The sequence below is a fragment of the Podarcis erhardii genome (assembly GCF_964252035.2).
Source record: "Podarcis erhardii genome assembly, chromosome: 1".
Lineage (NCBI taxonomy): Eukaryota > Metazoa > Chordata > Lepidosauria > Squamata > Lacertidae > Podarcis > Podarcis erhardii.
The window spans coordinates 61585054-61612268 of NC_138497.1; the positions used below are offsets into that span (position 1 = coordinate 61585054).

The window sequence follows — 27215 nt, forward strand, 5'->3', positions numbered from 1 at the left end:
ACGGCTCTGGTTGCCCTAACAGATGATCTCCGTAGACAACTGGATAGAGGCGGGTCAGGACTGCTGATCCTTTTAGATTTGTCAGCAGCCTTTGACATGGTCGATCATGATCTTCTGGACCACCGCCTCGCAGACGTGGGGATACAGGGCATAGCCCGTAACTGGTTGTGCTCTTTTATCTCTGGTCAGGGACAGAGGGTGGCACTAGGAAGGGAAATGTCGTCGCGCCACTCCTTGGTGTGTGGAGTGCCGCAGGGCGCAATTCTCTCCCCGATGCTTTTTAACATCTTTATGCGCCCCCTTGCCCAGATTATCCGGAGCTTTGGGCTGGGCTGTCACCAATATGCTGATGACACTCAGCTCTATCTGCTGATGGATGGCCACACCGACTCGGCCCCGAACACACTGACCAGATGCTTGGAAGCTGTGGCTGGATGGTTTCGTGGGAGCCGATTGAAACTAAATCCTTCGAAGACAGAGGTCCTATGGCTAGGTCGGGATGGCATGGCGATGAGGGACCAACTCCCTTCTCTTGCGGGGGCCCAATTAGTGCCATTGCCTTCCGTTAAGAGTTTGGGTGTAATCCTTGACGCCTCCCTTTCCATGGAGGCGCAGGTTACAGCAACAGCCAAGGCGACATTTTTCCACCTTCGCCGCATCAAGCAGTTGGTCCCTTACCTTTCCCGCCCCGACTTGGCCACAGTGATCCATGCGACGGTCATCTCCAGGCTTGACTACTGTAATTTGCTCTATGCGGGGCTGCCCTTGAAGCTGTCCCAGAAACTCCAGCGGGTACAGAATGCTGCAGCGAGGCTCCTCACGGGGTCTCTGCCATGGGAGCATATTCACCCAGTGCTTTTCAAGCTGCACTGGCTCCCGGTGGAGTACAGGGTCAAATTTAAGGTGCTGCTTTTGACCTTTAAAGCCCTTCACGGCCTAGGACCCTCGTACCTACGGGACCGCCTCTCCCGGTATGCCCCACGGAGAGCCTCAAGGTCCATAAATAGCAACACCCTAGTGGTCCCGGGCCCTAGGGAAGTTAGATTGGCTTCAACCAGAGCCAGGGCCTTTTCAACTCTGGCCCCGGCCTGGTGGAACGCTCTGTCTCCTGAGACCAGGGCTCTGCAGGATCTGATTTCTTTCCGCAGGGCCTGTAAGACAGAGTTGTTCCACCTGGCCTTTGGCTTGGAGCCAATTTGATTCCCTCCCTCCCTCCCTCCCTCTCTCTCTCTCTTTTTTTTTCTCCTTTTCCTTCTCCTCCTGCGATGAGGCTACATTTTAATATTTTAATGTTCCATTATTTTAATGTTGTATTTTATTTTTGTTTTTAAGTTGTAATCATTGTAATCTTGTTTTTATTATTGTTTGTAAGCTGCTCTGAGCCCGGCCTTGGCTGGGGAGGGCGGGGTATAAATAAAAAATTATTACTATTATTATTATTATTATTATTATTATTATTATTATTATTATTATTATTTCAAGGGTAAGATTAGTAGACCCAGGGAAAATTCTCTTTTAGGCAATTACATTTTCACTCAAGATGTTATTTTAGCCTTCAGAAATGAAAAGGAGTATTTTTTCCCTTGTCATTCTAATATATTGTTTAATTTTCCAATATTAGATCAAGTTGACAGAAACTTCTCAGTGATGGGTTTACAAAGCCACTGGATATATAAAACTAAATAACTTTGCAACATACTGGTACTTTCTTTTGCTTTAAATAAAATGCTGAAACCATTACATACATACTAGAATATTAAAAGGATTAAAAGGGAAGAAGTGGTTGAGAAAGTGTTTTGAATTTTGCAAACATACCTTCAAGATGTGCAGATGGTGCTGGAACCTTGATCAGCACAAGACCTATTACCTTATAATAATGCTTCCTATTCAGAAGATGATGAGGATTAATAACGGGGGGGGGGGGGGCAAACTGTATGCTGCATAAAACGAGTGGATGCACTTAAATCCTGGATCAGTATCGCAGGAAGGTTTTGTTAACTATTTTCCCCTTGGCATGGTGTCAGTGATCACCACTCCCCAAGCTGCTGTTCCCACTGGGAAAGAAGGTAACATTTTCTTTCCTGGATTAATCACATATGTAATATAAAAAGATAATCACATGATACCATTGTGAAGGCAATTGAAAATGGGAGTGGGGGGCAATGTAAATGAATAGACAGATATCTTTGCAAAGAGGTTGAAAAATCATTGGGAAAGGATATTGCTTTTTGACACTCTATTTTTGTTTTATTTTATTGCCAAATGAAACACAGTTTTGGTCAGCCCTAACCATTTTTTTTAAAACCATCCAGATGCAGGTAGTGACATAATTCAAGACCAAGATTGGAAAACCCCTGCTTCTTGTTGGAGCAGGAGAGTTTTAACTAATAAGCACTGAATTAAGCCCAGAAGCTTAATAGCGCAGTGCAACTCACTCAGATAAACACAGATGTAAGCCCCATGGTTTGACATTGCAATAAGTGAGCAGTGGCATTCTACCCTTGCTTTTACTTTTTTTCTTTATAAATATGTTATTAGTTCCTTATTATTTATTACTGACTGACAAGATTTGCAAAGGAATCATTTTTAACAAGGCATTGGAATAAAGCGTAGATGCCTGTGAGCATATAAAGAATGCAGCTTGTTTGCTACAAGCGTTGGAGCTTACCATACATTGATCTTTGAATTTGATTCTTAAGAGAAAGACATATTAAAACCCTGAAACATAAGAAATTAGTTCCACAGAAATACTCCTTTCCTGTGTGTATAAACCACTCTATTTTATTTTTTACTAGCATCTACATTTGGAACAGTAGAATATTGAAGGGGGAAGAGAGAGAATGAGAACAGGAAAGTATAAAAATGGGTAAATGAGCAATAAAAACCAAGCAAAGGCTTATTGTGAAATATATCTCCCTTAAAGCATTGTTAGAGGCAGACTTGTTCATATCTTTCCTACTGCTCTCTTGATCCAATATCTCCCACTGGCACATTAAAGAGGCTAAAACAGCCCCAGTAGCTTACTTGCATGTAAGTCAGCCAAACAATGCCTCCCTAAAGATGATCTCTCCTCATTCATCTTCAGCTTTTCTGGGCAAATAACCTCACATAAGCACTGCAGAAGCCTTCATCATATCGGATGCAGAGCATTAAGATTATTATTGCTGCCAGCACAATGGAAGCCCATCAGCTGACAAGCTCACAACATGGTGACTCCAAAATGCTCATCTGTGCCTCCCATATGAACTCAGCATCTATAGTGTAACAAGCTGAAGGGAAAACAAAGGAAGCGTGAAACAGGCCTTTAAAACATCAGCGGTGGCCAGGGACTAGGCAACCACCCAGACAAAATCAATCAAGGGGAGTCAACTGAAGCAGCATACTCAAGCACACCATACAAAAGAAAGAAGAGCTTCATGGTCCATAGGAAAGCTTAAGGGTAGCTGGAAGAGGCTGCTGAGCAGAATCTTCATTGTCAGCCACTCCCCCCCCCCTTTCCCCTTCAGTGGCACAGCAGGGTTGGGAATATTCAGGCTTCTCAACATGTAGACAGAAAAAGTTACTTGTATAGATAGGTAGCCCTGACCAATATTATGAAGGGTCGTATATAAATACTTCAAAATAAAACCTAACAATTCCTGCAAACATTTGATTAAAAGTTCTGTGTGTTGGCAAATGAATAGTTTCCTGGATAACAATGGAAAGTGAGTGAAAGAGGCAAGACACAAAATAGGGATAAGCAGTATTTTAGAAACGACAGGAAATAATGAATAGAAAGACATGTCTCAACTGACAACATGCTTGAGTGTAAGGATATGTCTTACTTATTTGCAGATTTTTTAATTGTTCCAACAAAAAGGGCTTCAGAGAAGTTTACAGATCACTTGAAATTGCTTACAATCTAAAAAGATGTAACACAAAAGGAAAACACACTGGAAGGAAGAAGGAAATCAGCAAAATCCGGCTGGCCATGGCTGTGACCAATGTCCGGCCAGCCAGCAAAAGAATTCTGCGAGACCTGGGCCCTAATTTGTACATTTGAACCTGGCTTACTGGCTGGGAGGTAGTGTCCCCATGGTTGCTACAGCTGAGGGGCATTTGCCGGCAACCATGTGGGTCTGGCTGGCCGAGGAGGTGGAGAGTGAGGATCTGCATCAGACACTAACCAGGAAAGTGATGAGCACCAATTCTCATGATTACATGGAGAGGAACATTTCAAGGAGGCAGCACCGAAAGTTGCTAGGCTTTCAGCCACACCAGTGGAGTGGTCCTTTAGTAGCATACATCATCTGCATACATCATTGTAATTATTTATGCTGCAGTTAAATACAAAAGTATGCAACAGAGAGGGAGGGAGGGAGTGACTCCCTGGTTTAAGCAAAGAGTCAAGACAAAACCCAAAAAGTAATGCAGTGTAAGCTTAGCAATTCCTTGAGAAAACAATTGTAGCATTAATTCTATCAGGATTCAGTTCTCTATTCATTTCAGCATAGCTAAAATATAAGTAGAAATAAACTAGTATTCTCCCACATTTGCTCAAACCCTTAACCCTATAATGATGTATCACCTTCTTAGCCACCAGTTACACAGAGCGTACTGCAGACTAAGGGGAATTGTGGATTGGTTATTAAATTACAGGAAGACATCACTGATTTATACTTAGTTGAAGGCAAAATCTTAATGTCTGTGACCTTCTCCCAGCAGCCATGGATCAGTGGCATTAGAGCTATCTATATAATTAAGATGTGTGTTTGCATTTATTGCCAAGTGATTGTACTTCAAGTGCTAGATTGTTGTTGTTTTTTCAGTTTCCAAAATGTTTTGGTTGAAGAACTTTTTGGGCTGGAACCAAACTTTAGCAGTCCTAAGTTTATATAATTCTATCAGGCAGTTAGAAAAATGGTATTGCATCCAATGTAATCCAGCAACTCACTTTTATTGGGGGGGGGTGTGTGTACTTTAAAATGTGGCTATCAAACCAGCAATGGACAGTGTCTTGGGCTCTGCCACTCACCTGACCTCCCTCTGGCTGTAGGGTAATGACAAGGAATGATGAGGCAGTGGTGAGGTCAATGTGATGCAAAAGTGCTGGTGGAGGCAATCCACTGTTCCTTCTGGTACATTTGCACTATAGTGCCCTTGCCTTGACCCTTTCCCTCTCCATCCTGGTATACAGCAGTGACATAACAGGAAGGAGGTCAGGTGAGCTGCGCAGCCCCAATACATCATCTGCTGCTGCACTGAACCTTTCAGAAACATGAAAGCTTGGAACTAATAACTGAAATATCAGCAGCTTACAATGCACTTCTTGCTAGGTAACCTACCTGCAGACAAAGACAAGCAGGGAGAAAATGCATGTAGGTTGAGATCAAATTTAGAGGACTGTTAGGTCTCTCCACCAAGAAAGGTTTGGTTGGTTGGAGAAAAACACAGAGTCTTTTCTGTGGAAACACCCTGGTTGTGGAATTTACTCCCAAGGCAGGTGAAGCTCAGCCCTTCGCTGCTAGTGTTTAGGCAAACAGGGAAATCTCCTAAAATCTCTCAAGAGCTTTGCAGGCGCTGCTGCGCAACCTAGGTAAGGGATGCTTCAGCGGCATGGCAGTACATCCCATTTCATCTCAGGTGGTGAAACAAAATTCACTGCCCCTGCTGTAGTTTTGTTCCCCTCCCTTTTGCCAGCCAACCATTGCAACCTTCTCCAAGCATTTTCTCCCTGCTTGTCTTTTGCTCCTGCTCCCTCATGAGTTATAAGAAGTTCTAAAGCCTCAAGCCCCAAAGCTACATTTCATCCTAGCTATTTCCTATTTGCCTTATCAGGTCTCTGCACAGGGAGGGGAAGCTGCTTGTGTTGTCCCTTCACAGCCATCCTCTACCAACAGGCCCTGTTGACTGGAGTTTCTAAGCAAGTGAAAAATACAGAAAAATACAGTGGGGCTGTGTCTAGCCATCCCTGTTATCCCAGCCAACACTGTTCTTTTCATTAATTTTATTCAAAGGTTTTGATTTATTATTTTGTTTGTTTGTTTCCATCTTCTGTGTAAACAATTTTGGGACCAAAAAGCAGTATTAAAATATTTTTTTAAGTAAAAACAAACAAGCGAACAAAAACAAGCAGTGTCCCAAACTGGCATATGCTTTGGGTTCTTATCACTTTGTAGATGTTTGCTCAAGTAAATTATAGGACACAAATAAATCATAGGCCACAATGCTAATTTTGATTAGAGGGGTGTTGCCTGCAGGTAAGAGAAGGAGATGTGAACAAACATTGGCTGCATTTACATAGGAAGCAACAAGCAAACAGCATTAGAAAGTTCTGTGGATGACATTCAAGAAGGTGTGCCTTACTCCCAAGTCTGTTTTTCAAAAGAGAATATTGCACAAAATACTTTCAGTGAATTCTTGCTAGCATATCTGCTTTGTGGAGAGGGTGTATTAATCCTTTCTATGATAGGCAAAAATGTTCAGGAAATGGATGTTCACACTCCGGTAAAATTCACAGTACAAATCATTCATAGGTGTAGGCTCTTTAAAGAGAACTTTGTTCCCTCCTCACTTTTAATTCATTCCTGAGAGTATGTATATAATGATACACATTTGTTCATTACTTCATTGCTCAGAAACTATGAGATCAAGTTATGACTAGTATATGTGACATAGACATCACAAAATAAATAAAAAATCAGAGTCAGAGGTGACCCATCACCCCAGACACAGCTTTTTCAATAGAAATATTTACAGGTAATATTTACAAGTAATAGTGTGTTCATGCATGAAGCTGTAAGAAATTGTGGTGTCCATTTATATAGGAATCAGGCCTCAGTTTCAGTGAAGCAGGAATATTAAGGGTTTGTTAAACTGAAGGGAAAATGGAGGCTTAACAACAAGATAAAATATAGCTGTATCTTTTTACTTCTTTCACAACGATCTATTATGGTATAATTAAAGTACATTTCTTTGAACACGTGTCATATATTTGAAAAGCTTTAATAATAATAATAATAATAATAATAATAATAATAATAATAATAAAACTTGACAAGTCCCTTAGCTTCTCTTGCAGGATTTTCCATTTATTTCAGTTGTGTCTTTTTAAAATTGCTTAGCAAAAGGATGTAGTCATATCTCTGTATTGGCTTGATTGGAATTATTGATGTCTGAAGCAGCACCCAGTCGGAAGAATTGCTTTCTGATCAAAGTCGACCAACTCAGAATGGTTTAATGAAATGGGTTGGGGGTTGACTCTATTTAAAAAGAAAAAAAGGAAAGGAAAGGAAAGGAAAGGAAAGGAAAGGAAAGGAAAGGAAAGGAAAGGAAAGGAAAGGAAAGGAAAGGAAAGGAGGGAAGTGGGGAAGGGGGATAAGAGTTGAACAACTACACATACATTTTTGTAACTTTGGGGACAGCAGAGTATTGAAGAAGAAATTGAATGTGGACCCTAACGTTGGTCCAAACATATATAATAGTAGTCATGTTTTTGTAAGCTGGAGTTGTTAAGATTTAAGATTTTGGATGCCTGCCATGTCCTACTTAAGGAGATTGTTCTGTTTCTAAAACAGTTTCCTTCCTGACAAACTTTCCCTTAATTCTTCAGTGACAGCATGCTTACCTTTGTCAAAAAATATATCTGTCCCTTTGTTCTTTAATTTCAGCTCTTTAAAGAGCAAGAAATGTTTCATTTTTAAAAAAATAGAGAAACTTAATATGGAGAGTGTTAGGATTCTTTATTATGTATGTGGGATATCTGCCAATATCCACTGTTTCTATATCAGCATGCATAGCAAAATGCAGGGGGGGATAAACTGGAAGCTTTAGCAACCTTAGGAACTGGATAGCAAAATCAGGGTGAAGCTTTGTTGTATCCTGAAGTTACTGTTTAATTTAGCATAATCTTTAAAGGTGCATTAAGCAATACAGAATGTGTCTTGGTGGCCATCAAATATGAGAACAACTTAAATTAATATTTAAATACTAGGGGCTGTGTCCCTGCTTGCTTAACTCATCGACCCTGTCAAACCCCCACATACACCTTACCCCAAACTCCAATTCTTCGCTAATCTTGCCAAACCTGCTTATCCCCTTCAGTGACTCCCTACCTCACCTCACCAAACCCTCTACCCCTTGCCAACCCTACTAAACCCTTAGCCCTTTCTCTTTCCACCTCAGGCCACTATCAAGGAGGACAAAGAGTTGGCCTGGCAAAAGGAGCAGCACAGGAAGAAGGCACCTTAAGCACACAAGAGTGCCTCTTTTTCCATTTGTGAAATGTTAGGAAATATTAGTGTTGCCTCTTGGTAATGGCTTGAGGTATTCTAATAAGTATTTGGAAAGCTATTGAGCCAAATAATCAGAGCCATCTCTGGATTTTCCATCCCATTCTTTGCACATTAGCAGCCAAAGCATTTCTATGCGATTGAGCTTTCCCTTCTCCTCTATTCAGTTTCGTTACATTATTCTGGAGCTGATGTTTGCAGAATCCTAGCCTGGCTGGGATCTGATCACCTGCTACTGCTGGTCCTATAATTTAATTAATTATTCATCTGAAAGCCAGAGAGAAATGACATACGATTTATTTTAATGCAAGCAGCAACACTCTTTAAGATTTTTATGAACAAAGGCTGTGATTTTGAAAAACCCACTTCTGTCTCATTAAAACTTTATATTTTCTTGGTATTATACAACCTAACAGAACTTTCCTTCAGTATATTTAGTGTGGCAGGAAGATGATGAAGCATTTTAAAAGAATGACTTGTTTTAATTCTTTGTTTTTTACTAGGTTCTGAAACCATCATGTTTTATTTTTTGAGGCAAATTGTCCTATCATGCCTGCATAAATAACTTTATAAATAATGCAAACTGCTAAAGTGCTTGGGGTTTTTTTTTTAGCAGAATGGGCCTGTTCTCAAAGGACAGGGTTGGCATCTTGATGCAGCCTCCTCAAAATTCAGTTCTTTCCCTATTTAGTAACAAAACAAAACAATATTGCACTTGACAGTACTAAAAAAGTCACTACAGGGTGACGTCGTTCAACCTGTTAGCAAACCTATGATCATGATAGAAAAAGTATTTAACATGCAATAGAATCTGTGAATAGCTGTCTTATTCATAAAGCATTTGAATAGGAATCATGGGAAAGAATAAAGGACTAGAGATGAATTCTGTGTTACCTTAATACATGCTTACCTTATGTGATGGGGGGGGGGGGGCGGTGGCATAATGAGTGCACTAGCTCCATTCCCATCCCCCATTGCCATCTCTGTTGCCATCCATGAATCAGAGAGATATCGAATGAGAAAGCTGTTCTACTAATGTAGGCCCCATATGTGATTTAGAAGCCTGGAAAATGTTTGTGGAGCCCATGTGAGTAGAAAAGGGCCTCTGAAGTAAACTGATGTCAATGAGCATTGTGGCAAAGGCGTCAATCCAAGCCCTTGGCCAGCAGCAGTGGGGCTTGATAGTGGCAGTTGCACAGCCCCACCATTCACACCAGCCAAGATAGAAGACAGGAACAGGGGAAAATACTTCTTCATAGAATTGTAGAGTTCAAAGGGTTCCCAAGGTTCATCCAGTCCAACCCCCTAACTCCTCCTAGGCTGAAGCAGCAGAGAGGCCTGGATCAGGTCCTTTGCTGTCAAATGTCAGCCACATGGTTGGCACAGGATCCAACACTTCATTTTGAGGAATTTTTGCTGGCTACCACTGGTGAGGATGCCACCGTTTGGTGGCTACTGCCTGCTGTTTGGGATGCTCATAATAGGCAGAGGCTGGATGTTTGCATTTCTCTGTAAGAGACCACACCACAAGTCAGGTAGTGCTATGAACTTACCGTGTGATCTTAGGCAAGCTACTTCCATTCAGCCGCTGCATCCTGTCTGCAACACTTTTAATCTTTTTAATCTTTAGAATATTTAAATCCTATCCTTCAGTACCACTCTGTTGACAGAAATATGAAACAATCAAAACAAAACAATATAATCAACTGTTGAAAACATTGTAAAACAACAGAGCATTGAAAGCATATGGATTGATTGATTGATTGATTGATTGATTTTTTAAAAAAAAATTATTAAAAATTTCCAATCAAACCAAACTATATATTCCAAATTATACAAATTATCCAGTAATCAAACAAATCCCAATGTTATGCCTAATTATAAATTATTATTTTATTATTATCAAAGCATGACTTCCCATGCTTTGAGATTGGAGGGAATCCTAATCATCTCATAGTTCTACTACATTTCAAAATATTACAATAATTCCCTTAATACATTCTGAAGTTAATCCTTCATTATTTTCAACAGCCTCTGCGTTCATTCTGCAAGTGAGTTTAAGTCCAAATAAAATGTTTCTGTGTGGATTTTATGACTTACTCTTCTTCTTTATAGTACAAATCTGTAGTCCAAGATTCCCCTTTGTAAATTCACATCCTCTCTTCACAAACTGGTGTTTCTGCCAAATCAGTTCAGGAGCCTTCCACTGCAGGTAGCTGCCATATCGACACACAGTCCAGATAAAATCAAATCATGGCATCTGCCCAATGTTGTTCCTTAACCAGCTGCTATTCAAACATTAGCTTTTCCCTGGGAGGGAGATTACCAAGTAAGCTGGAAGTACAAGTAAAGGTAAATGTAAAGGGACCCCTGACTATTAGGTCCAGTCGTGACCGACTCTGGGGTTGTGGCACTCATCTCACTTTATTGGCCGAGGGAGCCGGCGTACAGCTTCTGGGTCATGTGGCCAGCATGACTAAGCAGTTTCTGGCGAAACCAGAGCAGTGCACGGAAACGCCGTTTACCTTCCCGTCGAAGCGGTACCTATTTATCTACTTGCACTTTGGCTTTCGAACTGCTAGGTTGGCGGGAGCAGGGACCGAGCAACGGGAGCTCACCCAGTTGTGGGGATTCGAACCACCAACCTTCTGATTGGCAAGTCCTAGGCTCTGTGGTTTAACCCACAGCAGAGATTAGATTAGATTGATTGATTAACTGATCCATAATCCAATTAATTGGATTATGGATCAGTTCAAGTAATATTTAAGGGCCAGACTTAAATGACAACATTTCATGTACAATTCTTTCTTCTTTCATTTGCACACTTTAAGTTGCTGATGGGATGGGTGATCAGGATGGGGTTTTTGTTGTGCAGTGAAGTGGCAAACCTTTCTCCCAATGCTGTGATTTTCATCATTACTGCAGAATGGTTAATTGATGTCTTTCTCATGTGCTGCAGTCCATGTATGATCATGCATTTCACATATCATCTAGTTTGGCCTGGATAAATAGAAAGATTTCGTTTGGCACCCAGAAGACATCAGATGACAGTGTTCCATAGGTAAGGTGTCACAACTGACAGAACCATTTATTCAGCTAACCCTGCCATGCAGGCACCTCCACGTGGGCAAAGGCCGTCTTCCATATATCTGTCTCTCAATCCATATGCAGGTTTAAAGGTAAGCACCAACATTTTGGTTTGTGCATAGAAAAAAAAAATGGCAGCCAGTCAAGCTAGGACTGGCAAGATATGTTCCCTTCATCTAGTCATGATTCAGTTCAACAGTAGTATTTTGGACCAATCAAAAGAGAAAATTGTGGTTATTATATGAATCTACATTACAAAGTTGTTGTAATGAATACAATAATGCTGTATGTGCTGTGCTTTGAATACTGAAAGTGGTATGTACAAGTATCAAAAGTATTATTCATAAATAATCACTGTGTTGCTTATTCCAGTTTGTAGAGGATTCTGTGTTTTATTGTGTTCTTTGAATCACTCTTATCCTGTGTTTGATGAAGCAAGGAATCCATTCATATCACCCTCCTCTATGTGTCAGCTCAGCAGTGACATATTGTCTGTATTTGGTTTAGTCAGAATGAAAATATGCCTAGCTTGAGGCCCTTTTCATTGATCCCCCCCCTTTAGCTTTTGTGTAAGTGCTGGAGTTTGACATGAAGGGTACATTAACAACCCTTCCATTTCTCTTACTATTTTTCTTGTATCTTCCAAATAGATATTAAGTTTTCAATTCTAACCTCAGCTCTTTCATCAGATAGATAATGTTGCAATTCTGACTTGAGGCAGTGATCTACTTTAAAAGTAATCCAGTCCTATCTTCACTTTCCTAAAATAATTTACATAACATTGCACCATTTGACCCTTTTGTCCATAATTCGGAGAAGTTAACAAGGACCCAGAGTTCCTCATGTTTTAAATGTTGTGGGAGCAATCTACCAAGCAGTTAACATCTATCTCCATAAATCTAAATCAAATATATTTTCAATGTTACTGGGCCACAAGAATGAACTGCAGGAAAATTCTATTGATTTTTGCAAATGAAAAAATGAAAATTGAATTTAGAGAGGTCAGATGAAGACTGATCCATGGAAGCAATCTTCACATCAGAATGCTAGGGAATTATAATACAAAGGGAAGAAAGAAAAAGAGGAGTTTGTGTGTAAATGGTCTGCAGTTGAACTTACTCAATAGGATTTAACTTGTTCTATCAGCGGCAGCACATGAATAGATCATGATAAATTCCACTTCTAGGAAAACTGTCTTGGAGAAGGCTTAATATTTTAAGCCACACAAACCATAGTAATGGACAGCTAGCTTTGTGCTGCATTCTTATGCTGAAATTAACTTCTCCAAGATGCAGCTAACAGGAAGAGCAGCAGTAGAGGCTGCAAGAGCAGAATTGAAAGCATCACCAGGCTAAATATATCATAAGGCAAAATGATAAATGATGAGATTACAGTGTGGCTGCTTGCTTGCTATGTCAAATTATCATATTGGTCTATTCTAGAGTGAATACCAAGTGGCCATTTTTACATTTTGTCACTATGGCAAGATTAAAAATAACAATGAATTGGCGCTAAATAACAGAAAGCTTTTCCTTTTATTAGGGCATTTTGTAATATAAATGTGATCTGAATGAAGCTGATAGCTAACCTGCAACATAGTCTGCAAAGCAGAAATAAATATACAGAAATAAATAATAAGACTTAGAGCTGGTGATCCAGATCTATCTTGGCCCTATTGGTGTTATAAAAGGTAATGTTACAAGATTATCCAAAGGCAAGCACACAGCAGCACCCATGGCAGCACTGAAGTCTACGAACAAACCCCTTAAAAGCTCACCTAATATTTGGAAATCATGTAAGGTGTTTTTAAAGTGCACATTTTTAATTTTTGCCCTACCCACAATTATTTTTCTGGTCAATGCACAATGAAATTCCCATATAATTAGGATTTATAAAGCATTCTGACACATGTTAGATTTTTGCAACTTGTACACATTGAGATGAAGTGATGTAAAACAGACAGTAGCACAGTTTAAAACAGGTTTTGGCAATGAACACTGTCAGGGCTATTTCTCTAGAAAAAGAGGTGCTGGAACTCACCACGAACACCTCCTTTGTTCTCTTAGAATGGCAATGGCACCCACCTGAGAGGTGCCAGAACTGAGTTCCAGCGAGTTCCCGCTGAAAAAAATGCTCTGACATGGTATATGATCTTTGTTCCTTCTCTCCTGTTCTTCACTCACATATTAATGTTATAGTTGAACAGGGGTTGTATTAAATGGAATGTGGCTGTTTCCATGTATAATATTACAAGCCCTCTTTTCTGAGGTTTACACCTATCCTAACAATTAAATTATTTGTGCAGTGAGCTTCAGAGTGGGTGTCTAGGTGACATACAAAACAATGAGAATATAAATCAAAGTTTGACCCTGAGCAAATAAAATAATAAAACCCACCTAGCAACAATAAAATCCCATCTAGCAGTAGTAAAAATCCATAACAAACACATAACAACCAGTTCAATTAACCCATCACCAGATGTCATGGCCCATCCCAGATAAGGAAGACACATATCTGATAGTTAACTCTTTATTGGCAAGAGAAACACAGCAACTTCCACCGTGCTCCAGATACACACTTCCAGTCTCTAGGCAGCTGTCCACAGGTCTGGGCCCTATGGCAGTTGCAGCCCCTCCCCTCCTCCAGTTTATATACCCTCCTCTGATGGGTTGTGTGCCTGAAACCTGAGACTTCTCCTGCACAGAAGTTGCTGCTGCTCTTTCCTTTTCAAGTCCCTTCTGGTTCTAGGAAACAGTGGAGTGCGGGAAGGTGAGGAAACTACTAAACCGTCCCTCACCTGAATCATCCCTTCTTCTTCTGCCACATCCTGCACACCTTCCTCCACCTTTGACTACTTTGACTCTCCCTCCTCCCCTGGCTCCTGCATTTTGGGTGGTGTTACACCCATAAATCACTGGTCTTCTCTCCTGGTCCACTCCCCTGGTCCTCTGCCTCCACCACACACTCTTTGGAGCCCCACCAGTCCCTGACAACAGAGCTCAATCACCACCACCAGCAGCAGCAGCAGCTAAAAACGGACCAATTGTCATTCATCTGGAGTCTTTGTCTTGTGTGCTCACTGCTGTTGCATATGGAGCCTGCAATGAGAACTGTGATGCTGCTGCACAGATTGCACCAATAAGCCCTAGTTTCTGTTGCAACAAAAGGTCCTTGAATCCAAGACTCATTTCTGTGGTCTGTGGATAAAGCAACATATGAACAAAATTGTATGCCCCGGCTATGTGTAAACTGGCACTTAATCTGAAGAGAAGAAATTTATTTTCAGATTGCTCCTAACCTTGCCTCTTTGGATAGAAGTAATTCCCAGTGAATGAAAACAGCTCTTTTTAAAAAAATGAAAGACGCTAATTTATTATTGGTGATCCCCCCTGCAGTGATCCTGCAAATCATCCAAGTGAGGATTTTGTAATAGTTCTATCTAAACAGAAGATTTAGCCATTTTTCCCTGTGAACAGCCTCAAAAATTTTACAGCCTCTTAATTACTTGAAGGTTAACATAAAATTAATTTGATAATTTTAAACATTGCCTTCCAAAACATACAGCATAAAATCTCAGAGGAGACTATCTTCCAGGTGCAATAATAATCTGCCAAGTTTATTACAGATTATGAGCTCTGTATCACCACCACATTGCAGAAGAACTGGAGGGTGGGAACCTTTGTAAAGGCAACACATGTTTATTGGAGTACTTTGGGAGATCTGACTTGCCAATTTGAAAATAAAAAGTATGCTCTTATTTGCTTCATTGCATCTACAGCTGCTCACATACCTGCTGTTAAAATATATTTGCCTCTTTTGTCATATTCTCTAACTTGTCCTGATACAATGTTTTTGAAATTACAAGCTATAAGGCAGAGTAGAAACGTGGGTTATCAAGAAAGCAGGAAATCTGATATTTTCAAGCATTAAAATGTGGCTCATGTCTATGTTGAAAGTATTTAGAGATGTGCAGCTAACAGACAACTATAGAATTCCCTTTTTGTGCATGTTTGCCAGAGTTTGGGGGATCCTTTAGACACTAAGCAGGAAGAAGAGGACACATAAATGCATTTTTGGATCCTACAGGATCCCATCACATCTAAATTTGTAATTCATTTTTTCTTATTTAAGATATTTTATGCTGCTTTATCACATCTCTAAGCAGTTTACAAAATAAAATATTAAAAACAAAAACCGCAGAGCTTTTTTGCATTTTACTGTTAAATGGTGTTTCATGAATTTGTATGCTATTTGATAGGCTTTGGTTCTGATTATTGCGTTCTTCATGTTGGAAGAATTACATTTCCTCCCTCTGGGTGAGGTTTGGAACTGTAGGAAGAGGGAGTCACTTCACTATCCCCTCTTGCCACTTCTTTTGAAAATCCAAGGCCTGGCATCTTTGTTAGAACTTTATTAGCTTTAATGCCAGGGTTGAAGTTGATAAGGGACAATTAAATTTTTGTATTTACATTTTATGGACCCAGCAAACACAAAATGCCCTCTTCACCTGCTGAATGAATGAGCACTGTCAGATCTGAGATGATGGATTGATTACCTGTTGATAGTAGAGAATGTGAAAGGAAGGTGATCGTATACTGATTGGGTGAATGTTGTATTAGTGCTTGCTAGTACAGTGGAACCTTGGTTTACGAACTTAATCTGTTCCGGAAGTCCGTTTTTAAACCAAAACTATTCTTAAAGCGAGGTGCGCTTTCCCGAATGAGGCCTCCTGCCGCCGGTGCCCTTCCACCGTTCGGATTCTGTTCTTAGACTGAGGTAAAGTTATCAAACCAAGACACTATTTCCAGTTTTGCAAAGTTTGTGAACCAAATTGTTCTTAAACCGGACTGTTCTTAAACCGAGGTATCACTTATACATGTTTGGGTGATGCCAGAGTCATTGCTTGATTCAGGGCATTTTGCTTCGCCGCAGCAGCGTATCACTTTGGTGGTTGGGAGAGGTCAAATATTAAAAACAAAATCATAAACAACTTATACTATACAGCAGCGGTGGTGAACCTGTGGTCCTTCAGAGGTTGCTAGGCAACAACTCCCATCATCAACATTGACTATGCTGACTGGAGAACAGGGGAGTTGGGAGTCCAGCATCTGAAGGACCACAGGTTCCCCATCTATGCTATAGAGGCTGAAAAGGTATTAAAATAACAACTACTGATTAAGGACAATTTTGCCAGAAATTAGGCTCACTACAGTACACTACACCTAAAAAAAACAGAAACCAAAAGCAATACTGAACATCTATCTTTGCTGCCAGACTATTACTCTAGCAGCTAAAATTTGGCCAAAAGAGTACTAATTTTCTTATCCTGCCCAGCTATATTAACTGTACTGCAGTTTGTGAAATGGCAGCACAAGGTAATATTTTCAGATTTTCTCTTTCTCTCTCTCCACTGCCCCCTTTTTCCATTTAGGTGCAGAAATTCAAAGTGATACCTATCATTCTCCAGACTGAATTCAGTGTCTCATAATATTTACCGGTACCTCATAGACGAAGTAAAATCTGAGCCAGACGAGAATTCCTAGCTTCATGCTATCTCAACTACTGAGCATTAAAACCTCTAAATGACACTTTTGCATGGCCAAATCTATCAAGAGACAGCCCCAGGGACCAAGGGACTTTGCGACTCTCCCATGATCCCAGGCTTGCTTTGTCAGTTGGAACTTAAAAAAAAAAAAAAAAAAGGAGGTGGGAAGGTGCCAGGCCACCATTGGAGAGGACTGTCTCTCCTGAAGATCTCCTGTGTGATACAGGAAGCTCTCCCCATCAATCTGTTTAAATTCCTCGGTTCAGTCTAATAGATCCATTTTGCAGCATGAGAATTGCAGAAGAGATTTAAATGGCTGAACCCAGGAAAAACTGGTGGGAGAAAACAAAACACATGCACACACCCTCAGAAGGTCCCCTTTTTCATTGAGGGGGTGGGGTGGGGAGATAAGCAGCAATTAACTTCCCCCCTGCAAATCTGCATATTCTAACAAAGGTCTGACTTTAAATTCACAGAGTTTGCACATTCATTTCAATCATTACCATAATCATAGCTTTCCATTTTGGTATATATGTAATCTAATTATTCAACCTATGAACCAACTGCTTCCACACAAAACTAAGGAGCAGTTTTCTCGTTGATATTTTTTTAAAAAAGTCCTACTTAAACGTTTAATTGCACTTCCAAATCCTTATAGTAATTAACAATATATGTAGATAAGGGGATTAAAGAGTTTAAAACAAGGTGTTTCTTTTTCTGCTGTGTTAAAAGAGATTGGCAACTGGCTGTCACCAAAGCTTGGGGTGGGGGCTTGATTAAAACCCTCCTGGAACTTCCCTGCATTTGTTTTAAAGAATGCAAATGTTTAGTCCTCAGGATTGCAGAGAGTGAACTTAGGATAAGGAATGGTGAAATTCCAGTGTGCTGCTGATAGGTTGCCCACCCATTCATTAAAATATGTATTATATTTGTTTCTTTATCTCTAGAAGAGTGTGTGTGTTTAAGTATCGCAAATGTTGTTGTCAAAGCAAATTAATATCCTGGCTGGCTTGTGTTTTTCTCTGAGGCAGATATTGATGAGTGTGCAGAGGGCATCATTGAATGTCACAACCATTCACGCTGTGTTAACCTCCCAGGGTGGTACCACTGTGAGTGCAGAAGCGGTTTCCATGACAATGGAACCTATTCACTTTCCGGGGAGTCCTGTGTTGGTAAGCAAAGAACAGCAGAGAAGTTATGTTATTGTTCTGCATGGTATCATATCCTTACTACTAGGAACAGCCTATCATGTCCAAAGACAACATTTAACGCTAAACTTAGGATGTAACCAACCATTTGTTTAAGCTCAGCACTGTTCTGTGTAATATAATTTAAATATTATTACAAGAGAGATGAACCATCAAATCTCTGAATGTAATACAGAAAATGTGCATTTAGAGGTCATATTGGTGATTTGACTCCCTTAGCTATACTCGGTAGGTCACTTAAGACAAAACAGGCCCAATCTATGTTTCTTTATGCTGCAAAATCTATAGGATGTAAAGCATTAACTTACAAATCTTTTAATGTTTCCAGCACAATGATTTTGCAACACATTGTAAATCAGCATCCCCCGCTCCCTCCATTGATCACATTTGGAATTTTGTTTAATTTTACCATTATTTGTTAACTCTCAACACATTTTGTGTAGTTTATCGTAAAGTGGCCAAAAGCACAGTTATCTTTTCTTTCAGTTAACAGAGAACACTTGATTCCTTTGTTGCCATTGTGAGGAAAAAATAATTAAGAAAAATGGGTGCTTGTGTGGATATGGAACAAAAATCAGGCCCAGCCAGAAGCAGATAGGTGTGTTGAACTAATGGCTTGTGATGGACGCAGAGAGAGGCAAACCCCCCCCCCCAGCTCCTAAGACTGGGCTTGTTTACAGAAGTTTAGGTGTCTGCTAGTGTTAGAGGTCAGGAAACAACAGAACAGAAGTGGCTGCTGGTGCCAATAGCTCAAATTTAATTATGAAGAGTTTGGAAAAGGTTCACTATTCCAGTTAGTATCTGCTTTTCTTGTGTGCGTATTGGAGAGAGAATGGGGGGGGGGGGGGACACGTGTTGTATATGCGGTCTGAGTTTTATTTATTTAAGCTATTTCTATATTACTTAAATACAGTTGTTCCTAAGTGGTATACAGTAGGCGTAACCAATGCAATAGAGACAAAATTGGTTGAAAACTAACTATAAGAACAGAAATGACACCTGCTGAAATAAAAAGCTCTTCACTCGCTCTGGATGTCCAACTGTGTCTGATCTCACCTGGAAGGGAGTTCCACAAAGTTGGGCCCACAATACTCAACATGTGGCTCCTGGTGGATATGAGCCATGCATCAGAGCCACGGGGGACCATGGCTCCCCCCACCAAGAACGTCAGTAATCAGGCAGGGATATAAGGAACAGGGTAGTCTTTAATGTCTTCTAGACCCAAGCTGTTAAAAGCCTTGTGTGTGGGAGCATATGGATATAAGTTTTAAGGTTATGTGGTGGCCAGAGCCTGTCTCCCTCAACAGTCTTGCCACAGCATTTTGCATCAGCCTGAGCTTTCAGACCAGGCCCAAGGATAGCACCACATAGAGCATGTTGTTATAACTGAGTTGTGAGGTTGTCAATCTTGTGTGCTGATAATGTGCGAGTGAGACAGATTATGTAATATGTGTGGTGTGTGTGTGTGAGAGAGAGGGGGGGGAGGGGGGATATAGTGGGTAGCTGTGCTGTATACAGGAAGGTGATTGGATTCCATGTGTGTTGTTGTGTGTTTCTTATATTTATCTGTGGCTGAGCTTGATTTTTCTTAACCTCCCTGCATGTAAGTTATTTCCTGAAGTTTTTGTTCATAGCACATTTGCACATCAAGCGTGCAAATGCACCTGTGTTTGTGTAGACTGAGGAGGTAATGGAGGAAGAACGACATCCTTGTTAGGTTTTGCTCAGGACTGTTAGCAAAGTCACTTAAACAGCAAAAGGAAGTAAAAAGGGGAGCAGCAGCGGGCTCAAAGAGGGAGAGCAGGGAGAGGTATTGACTAACAACTGCTTCCCTGCCCTCTTGTAGAAGAAAGCCGTCTCTATGAGCCTGTTGTTTCCAGCAGGTCAGCAATCTGCCTGAGTGGCTGCAGCTGTTCAGGACATGACCCAAACCAGCCTGCCTATTGTGCTGGAGAGGGGAGACTATAAGGTTGTTTTGCTTGGGGGAAGGGTTGTATTCAGGGTTCAAGGAAGGTGAGTGCTCGCCCTCTTTTACTGGGCATGGTTTTGTGTTTATTATTGTTTGTCTTTTTCTCTGGAGGAGGGTGTTGTTTTTTCCTCTAGGCCATTTCTAGGGTAAGAGGCTGGATACATAGTCTCCAATTGCCACAAAAATGCCAGGACCTTCACAAAAACCCTTAAGCCATCATGGCTTCTCGCTTTGCCATGCAGTCCCGAATTTCCCACCACAAGCCTTTCCTCCCCCACACCCTCAAAAAACCTCAAATATTTCTCCACCTTTTCATTCCTTGCTCCCTCCATCACCTGGCCAGGGAAAGAGAGAAGCAGTAACCTACTTTAGGTTCTCATTTTCACGCTCTTAAAAGCTGATGGGGAGGGTCTGTTCTGTGTCCAAACCTAGGTTCTGGCCCAGTTTCTTTGAATTGCTGCCTTGTCTTTCATTGCCAGTTTCATTTGGGAACCTCAAGTGTCACTGAGCTGCCACCACCTGTTTGTGTAGTGGGTGTTTCCTATTTGGCTCCTGCTTTGAGAGAGATGCAGAAAGATCTTGGCTAAGATGAGATGTCTGCCATGTACATTGTCTATATGTTGAGGCTTTAAGTGGGTTCAGATAAATTGAGTGTTAACAGTCTGTGATTGCTATGAGGAAAAACAAAACCAGAAATCAGCTTTGCTCCTAACTGTCAGAACATGTAAAAATGTGTCCAGATGTGGCTACAAAAGGTGTCCTGTCTGAAACTTTGGAGTGCCACTATCAGTCAGTATAGACAATACTGAACTAGATCAGCTGATTCAGGATAAGGCAACTTCTTGTGTTTCTAACCAGTATTTGCGATTTCTGTTTTCACAAGCAATCTGGCAGATCGCTATTCCGATCCTCACAGTTTTGGACAATCTAGTAGTGCCTTATTTTGCATTTAATCCTGGACATTAGAAACATTGCAATCCAGTTAGCACTTTCAGTTTTAAGTGCTAGCCAGCTGGTTAGCACTTTATATGGATGACTATTAGGGTGTTTCTTCCCTCCCTCCTGGTATAATGTAGTTCCAAAAAACAAAAACAGAACACACAGGTAGAGGGAGAGATCATATAAGTTGAAAAGGGCCTTGTCGGGCCATTAGCCCAATCCTGTGTTTGACAGGAGAAATCCAGAGCTAAAGGATCCCAAGAGATTCTTTGTTTGAAGACCTCTACCATGGCTTCAAGTTAAACAAAAAGAGATTGCAACAAAACATTTGGAAGCACTTGCTGGCAGTAAGAGCTGTCCAACATTGGAACGGACTCGCTCAAGAGGTGGTGCTTTCCTTCCTTGGTTTTAAAGCAGAGGTTGGATGGCTATCTGTCTATGTATAATATAGTTAAGATTCCTGGATCACAGGGGTTGGGTTAGATTATGCTTGGGTCCCATCCAACTCTACAATTCTATTATTCTAGGTAGTTGGTTCCATTGCTGAACTGCTCTTACCACCAAGAAATTTCTCCTGGTGTTTAACTGAAATCTACCCTCCTGTATCCTGCCAACCTAGCAGTTTGAAAGCACGTCAAAGTGCAAGTAGATAAATAGGTACCGCTCCGGCGTTTCCGTGTGCTGCTCTGGTTCACCAGAAGCGGCTTAGTCATGCTGGCCACTTGACCCGGAAGCTGTACGCTGGCTCCCTCGGCCAATAAAGCGAGATGAGCACCGCAACCCCAGAGTCGGTCATGACTGGACCTAATGGTCAGGGGTCCCTTTACCCTTTACCTTACCCTCCTGTAGCTTAATCCTGGCAGATCTAGTTCTGACCTTTGGGGCAACTCAGGACAAGTGTTTGCTCTATTTTGGGTGACAGCCCTTCAGGTGTTTGACTAGTGCTGTCATGCACATGCACTGAGCCTTTTAAATAAACCAGGAACAAATCTGGAAATTGCAGTATCATTTTTCAGCCACATGGAAATGTCTGCATGTTAATATTCAGCAGAAGAATAGGATAGGTTTTATACATCTCTACTAGTAATGTTGCGTACATATCCATCAACCAAAGCTAGACCAGTAAAAGATACTTTAGTTATGTTGTAATTTTAAAGAATTTAAGGCAGCTGCCTGAATGGAATTTAACTACTGTTCTTTTAAAAATATTGGTAGGAATGCAGTGCAAGATTCTCTCAAATTCAAAGAAAAGGGCTGCAACTGGCATGTTAAAATTTTTGTGTAGTTTTCTGGCTTGAAGTGATGGTTGCTATGAGGCAATGTATGCCCAATAAATCCTCAGCAGTGGATTTCACAGGCATGATTATGTCAAAAACGATGAATTTCACAGTATTTCATGGCTTTAATAGATAATACTCCACATGAAAGTCATTCATACTTAAAGTCATTATTGGATGTTTCAAATTTGGCCAGGTTATTATGTTGCAAATCATGGTAATGGAAATAACCCAATAAGGACCCTTAGGGTTCTGAGTTTATAATGGATCCTTCATTACTTCTACCTTTATCAGGATTTCTAATAAAAAAAACTACCACTGTTCAAAAATAGCAGTCACAAATTTAATATACATATATGCAGACTCTGGAACAACTTGTTTCATTCATTTCTGTGGTGCTAAAGTTGGCACCAGTGATTTCACCCTGTTATCATTTATGTTTATCACAGTAAAGTGATATTGTGAAAGAATTCTTATGCACTAAGGGGGGGGGAATCACCTTGCAGTGTCTGCTGGTATGGTACTGGTTTCAATTCAGGGTCTAGCCCTAAACAGTTTGGGACCCAAGTACAGCATCTTCCCCCAGCACCAATCACCCAGGGTTCAAAGCTGTGCAACAGACAATCAGCTCATAGTTACACCCTTGGCTGAGGTGAGGAGAGTGTGGACCCGAGGGAGAGCTTTTCCTGTGGTGGCTTCCCACTTGTGGAAGCCAGCGTGGTGTAGTGGTTAAGAGCGATAGACTCGTAATCTGGTCAACCGGGTTCACATCCCCACTTCTCCACATGTAGCTGCTGGGTGACCTTGGGCTAGTCACACTTCTCTGAAGTCTCTCAGCCTCACTCACCTCACAGAGTTTGTTGTGGAGGAGGAAGGGAAAGGAGATTGTCAGCCGCTTTGAGACTCCTTAAGGGGAGTGAAAGATGGGATATCAAGTCCAAACTCCTCCTTCTCCTCTTCTTGTGGAACTCTCATCTAGGAACATTGAAAATGCACCCATGGTTGAATTGCTTAAATATAAATTGATCATTTATTTGCTCATTCAGGCCCTTAGATGATGATTTGCAGAAGAGCTAGTGTTATGCACCCTGTGGTCTGTTTAGTTGTTTTGCCGCTCTCTTAAATAATTTTAAACATTAGAATGGTATTTGAATATTGATCTGTTTTATCATTGTAAGCCACCTTTGGCTCCTAAGGGAGAAAGGGTGGGGTAAGAATTGTATATATAAAAAAATAAGTTTTCCACCTCAGGGTGCCCTTGGACTACTGAAAGCAGAAGACCTTTATCAGGATATATCTAGGACAATGTAGTCATTAGAGTGGGTACTTTTTATCTTTAAAAAAAATGCTCCAGACAAGCCTTAATATCCTTCACAATATGTAGAATTTGTTCCTGCTGAGCTTTGGTTCATATGTGAAAAGGGTACTTTTCAATATCATATGGGTGGCAAACCCCCAGCCTACCCCCACAAGCCTTTCTTTCAGCCCACTAGTCCCCAGCCCATCTTACTGCTGGTGGTGAATGACACATCTCTTCTCTTGTTCCTGCCACCATTGTTAGGAGATGGGAGTGCTCTGATGGGATCTGATGCATCCTGACAGGAAGGTGATTTTCTTCTCTATCACAACATTGATAGATGTGAAGGAAAATCATTACCCCTCCTATAGAACACACTGATGGGGAGGAAAATCACATCTCTTTCCACCTGTCTTCTACCTCACTTTTCAGAAAAGTTTGTGCTGTTTTCTGTGGTATTCTGGTGCATCCATAGGGGCTCTATGTGTAGTGCATGTGGGTAGATGTGCAATCATGTGATCTGATGTGTGTGTGTGTAATGTGTACTTCATTTGTGTGATTTGTGCACAAGGCCATCGGATAAGCATGTCTATTTCTTTTGGCTACTCTCCCTGTAGTATGCTGGGAAGGATTGCAGCTCTCAGGCTTATAAAATAGCCATTCCTGATATACTAAAAACAACTCTTTCTCTGACTGCTGGTCCATATGTAGCCAAAATGGCACCATTCATATGGAAGAGGAAAGTCTTGGCAGGTTTAAAGAAGGTCCAAGCTTTGTATAAGTATATTTTTGTAAAGGGGAAACAAAAACCTAATAGAGGAAGGAAGCCAAAAAGAGTCGAGTGAGTATTGAACATGCTAAGTGGTCATGGACTGCTATCTGAAAAACTGAGTGGGAGGAGGAAAATAGTTGAAAATTCTGGAAGAGGTCATGTTTGGGTGGCTGGAACTCTGAACAAGAACAACACACACAGCAACATTTTATTGTTGTTTTATTATTTTTCAAACCCCATTGCCCTCATTTTGACCTGCCAACCGATGTGGAAGTTCACAAGGTTAGACACTGTTGTCCAGGTGTAAGATGTAAACGGAATATGAAATTAATGGGGTTATTTTAATTAAATAGCACTGCTGAGCCATCTGCTGTTGCAGTCTGGTGCCAAAAGATTAGACCAGTTTTTACTTTCTATATAAACTGGTCTCCAACAGGCTTTAATTTTCAGAAACAGTTGCAGCTATGTAATACTGAAGCAGATTGTAATGTTTTAAAAGTACTTCAGTCAATTTCTTTTTAAATGTGACTAAAGGGATTGCTCACTGATTGCTTGTAATAGTTCCACTGGCTTCAGAAATAACTATAGAAGTAAAATATGAATACAGTGAACAGATCTTGTCTAATCATATATAACTTTACAATTCTGAAAATTATCAGCTGATTGAAGGCTCATAAAAATGAATGGGATGTTAGCACTCAGGTGCTTGGAGGGTTCCACAGAGGCTCCAAAGCACTTCATAATCATACATGAGGAATACATTGTGGAGCAAAATCATAATGAGTTGCATATCAAGCCTTTATCCGGATTAGTAGTTTACTGCAATTCAATTTGAACAGTATGACAGAAAACAGTAACTTGATCTGCACTAAAAGAACCACTTGGTGGTGATCCCAAATGTATGAAAACATCTTAGGATAAGTTAAATCCACTCTTCAGAATTCCCAAATGAAACCCAGAATGGAACCAATGAGATGTAGCGTAGCCTGGTGAGGTCCCTAGAATTCACTAGATTGCAATGTGTGACAAACTTTAGCCCACTGACAGATCAATGGCATCACTGATACAGTGTAGCAGCTGAGGTTTTCATATTTCAGGCCCTACTTTATAAGAGAACTCTAATACAATATGTGATTTAATGATTCAGGATTGCTAATTAACCAGGAGAAAATGACCTGGATATTTTAGTTTAATTTTACTAGGAAAGGGGCATGATCCCCCTTGCCTGGCCTATTTGTTATGTTTTAGTTTAGCTAGGGTCTGCTCCTGGACTAAGCTAGTGCCACCCACAATCCCCAGCCTGGGGGATTGTATTTTTGTAAGTGTTGGTAATTATATGATGATTCCAACCTTTGGATTTAGTGCCAACTCTACGCAACTCTATGCATATGTGTTTGGAATGAAGACAGATATAACTCCTTAAGGGTGATAAGAATGGGTGGCAAGTGCTCCCACTCTGTTCCTTGCCAGCATTCAAAGAAATCAGCAGCAAACACCTCTCGCCCTGCAATTCAACAGAACAGTTTTGCACTGTGCGCATGAGAGTAAGTCTAGCACAGATCCCACCTGTCCCCCTGCACACTCTGCCACTATCCATGCTGTTCTGGAAAGTTGTGGTTGTTGTAGTAGTTATAGTTGTTGCTGTCATTAAATTTGTCAGTTGTCAGTTGCCAGGGCAACTCAAAGCAGCTTACAACCAAACAGACAATAAACCCACATAAAAATACAATAAAACCAAGAGGAAAGAGAAATACATTAAAAACATCCAGGCTACTTCTGAAAGGCCAGAGATTGTTAAAGGCCAAAGACCTGGATATAAAGGAAAGTTTTTGCCTGGTGGCTAAAGATATATAATGATGGTGACAGGCAAGCCTCCCTGGGGAGAGCATTCCACATATAGGGAGCCACTGCAGAAAAGGCCCGTTCTCATGTTGGCACCTTTTTGGGGAGGGGGACACATGAAGAAGGGCTTCAGATGATGATTGCAAGGTCCGGGTTAGTTTATCAGGGGAGAGGTGGCCCTTGAGGTATTGCCATCCTGACCCATTTAAGTTCCACAATCCTCTCACACAGAATTGGGGGAGGGGCTGCATCAGAAGGAGAAACAGGCCAGCATTATCTTCCTTTCCCTTCAAAATGGTGGATGCCTCAGCTTGATTGGCCATAACATAAAAGTGACCAATTTGCTAGACTTTATAAGGTACAAGGTAAGCAATCTCAATTGTTGTCCATTGCATTGTGTGTATGTGTTACTTTATACTATTTATATTCTACATTCTATGTATTAACAATCTGAGGTGGCAAAATCAAACACATTTTGCTAGCTTTCTGATTGGAATCTTTTTTTTAAAAAAATAAATCCTTAACTTTAATGCACTGCAAAATATCAACTGTAAGTAAACAGAGAAGGGAACTCATAAAAATGCATCCAATTCTTTTAAAATACAGTTCTTTAAAAAAAAAAACAGCTAGAAAGAAACAGTGTACCAACCATATTTCAAAAATTATCTTATGGCTTTGGATCTTCTAAAGTTCAGCAGTATTAAAAGTTAACATAGTACATGTTTCAGTTTCACTAAAACCACGCTATTGCTTTTTAGATGTGCTACTAGCTTTCATTTTAAAAACTAGGATATAAATTGCATGTTAAATGGCAAGTTTCCTGTGAAGAATGATTTGTCAAAGCAATGTTTATAGCTTCAACTTGTGCATATGTTGGTTGCAAGCCTAGCATACATTTGTTATATCTGATTATATTGTAATGGCTTAATGTACCATTGAAGTTGAAATTAGCACTCTTGTAGTTATTTCTTCTTCCTCCTTTGTGACAGTTATCATGTTTTCTCACCCT

General features: G+C 40.6%; 1 protein-coding gene across 4 annotated transcripts in view; it reads left to right on the forward strand.

The window, feature by feature from the left end:
- NELL1 (neural EGFL like 1) overlaps positions 1 to 27215 on the forward strand; it is a 407721-nt gene that overhangs the window by 352607 nt on the left and 27899 nt on the right. For 2 of the 4 annotated variants that reach the window (XM_081834787.1, XM_081834788.1), the window contains one exon: positions 17934 to 18074. The exons of the other annotated variants lie outside the window; for them this stretch is intronic. In XM_081834787.1, the coding sequence (XP_081690913.1) occupies positions 17934 to 18074 (141 nt within the window). The remainder of the gene's footprint in view (positions 1 to 17933; positions 18075 to 27215) is intronic. 4 annotated transcript variants of the gene reach the window in all.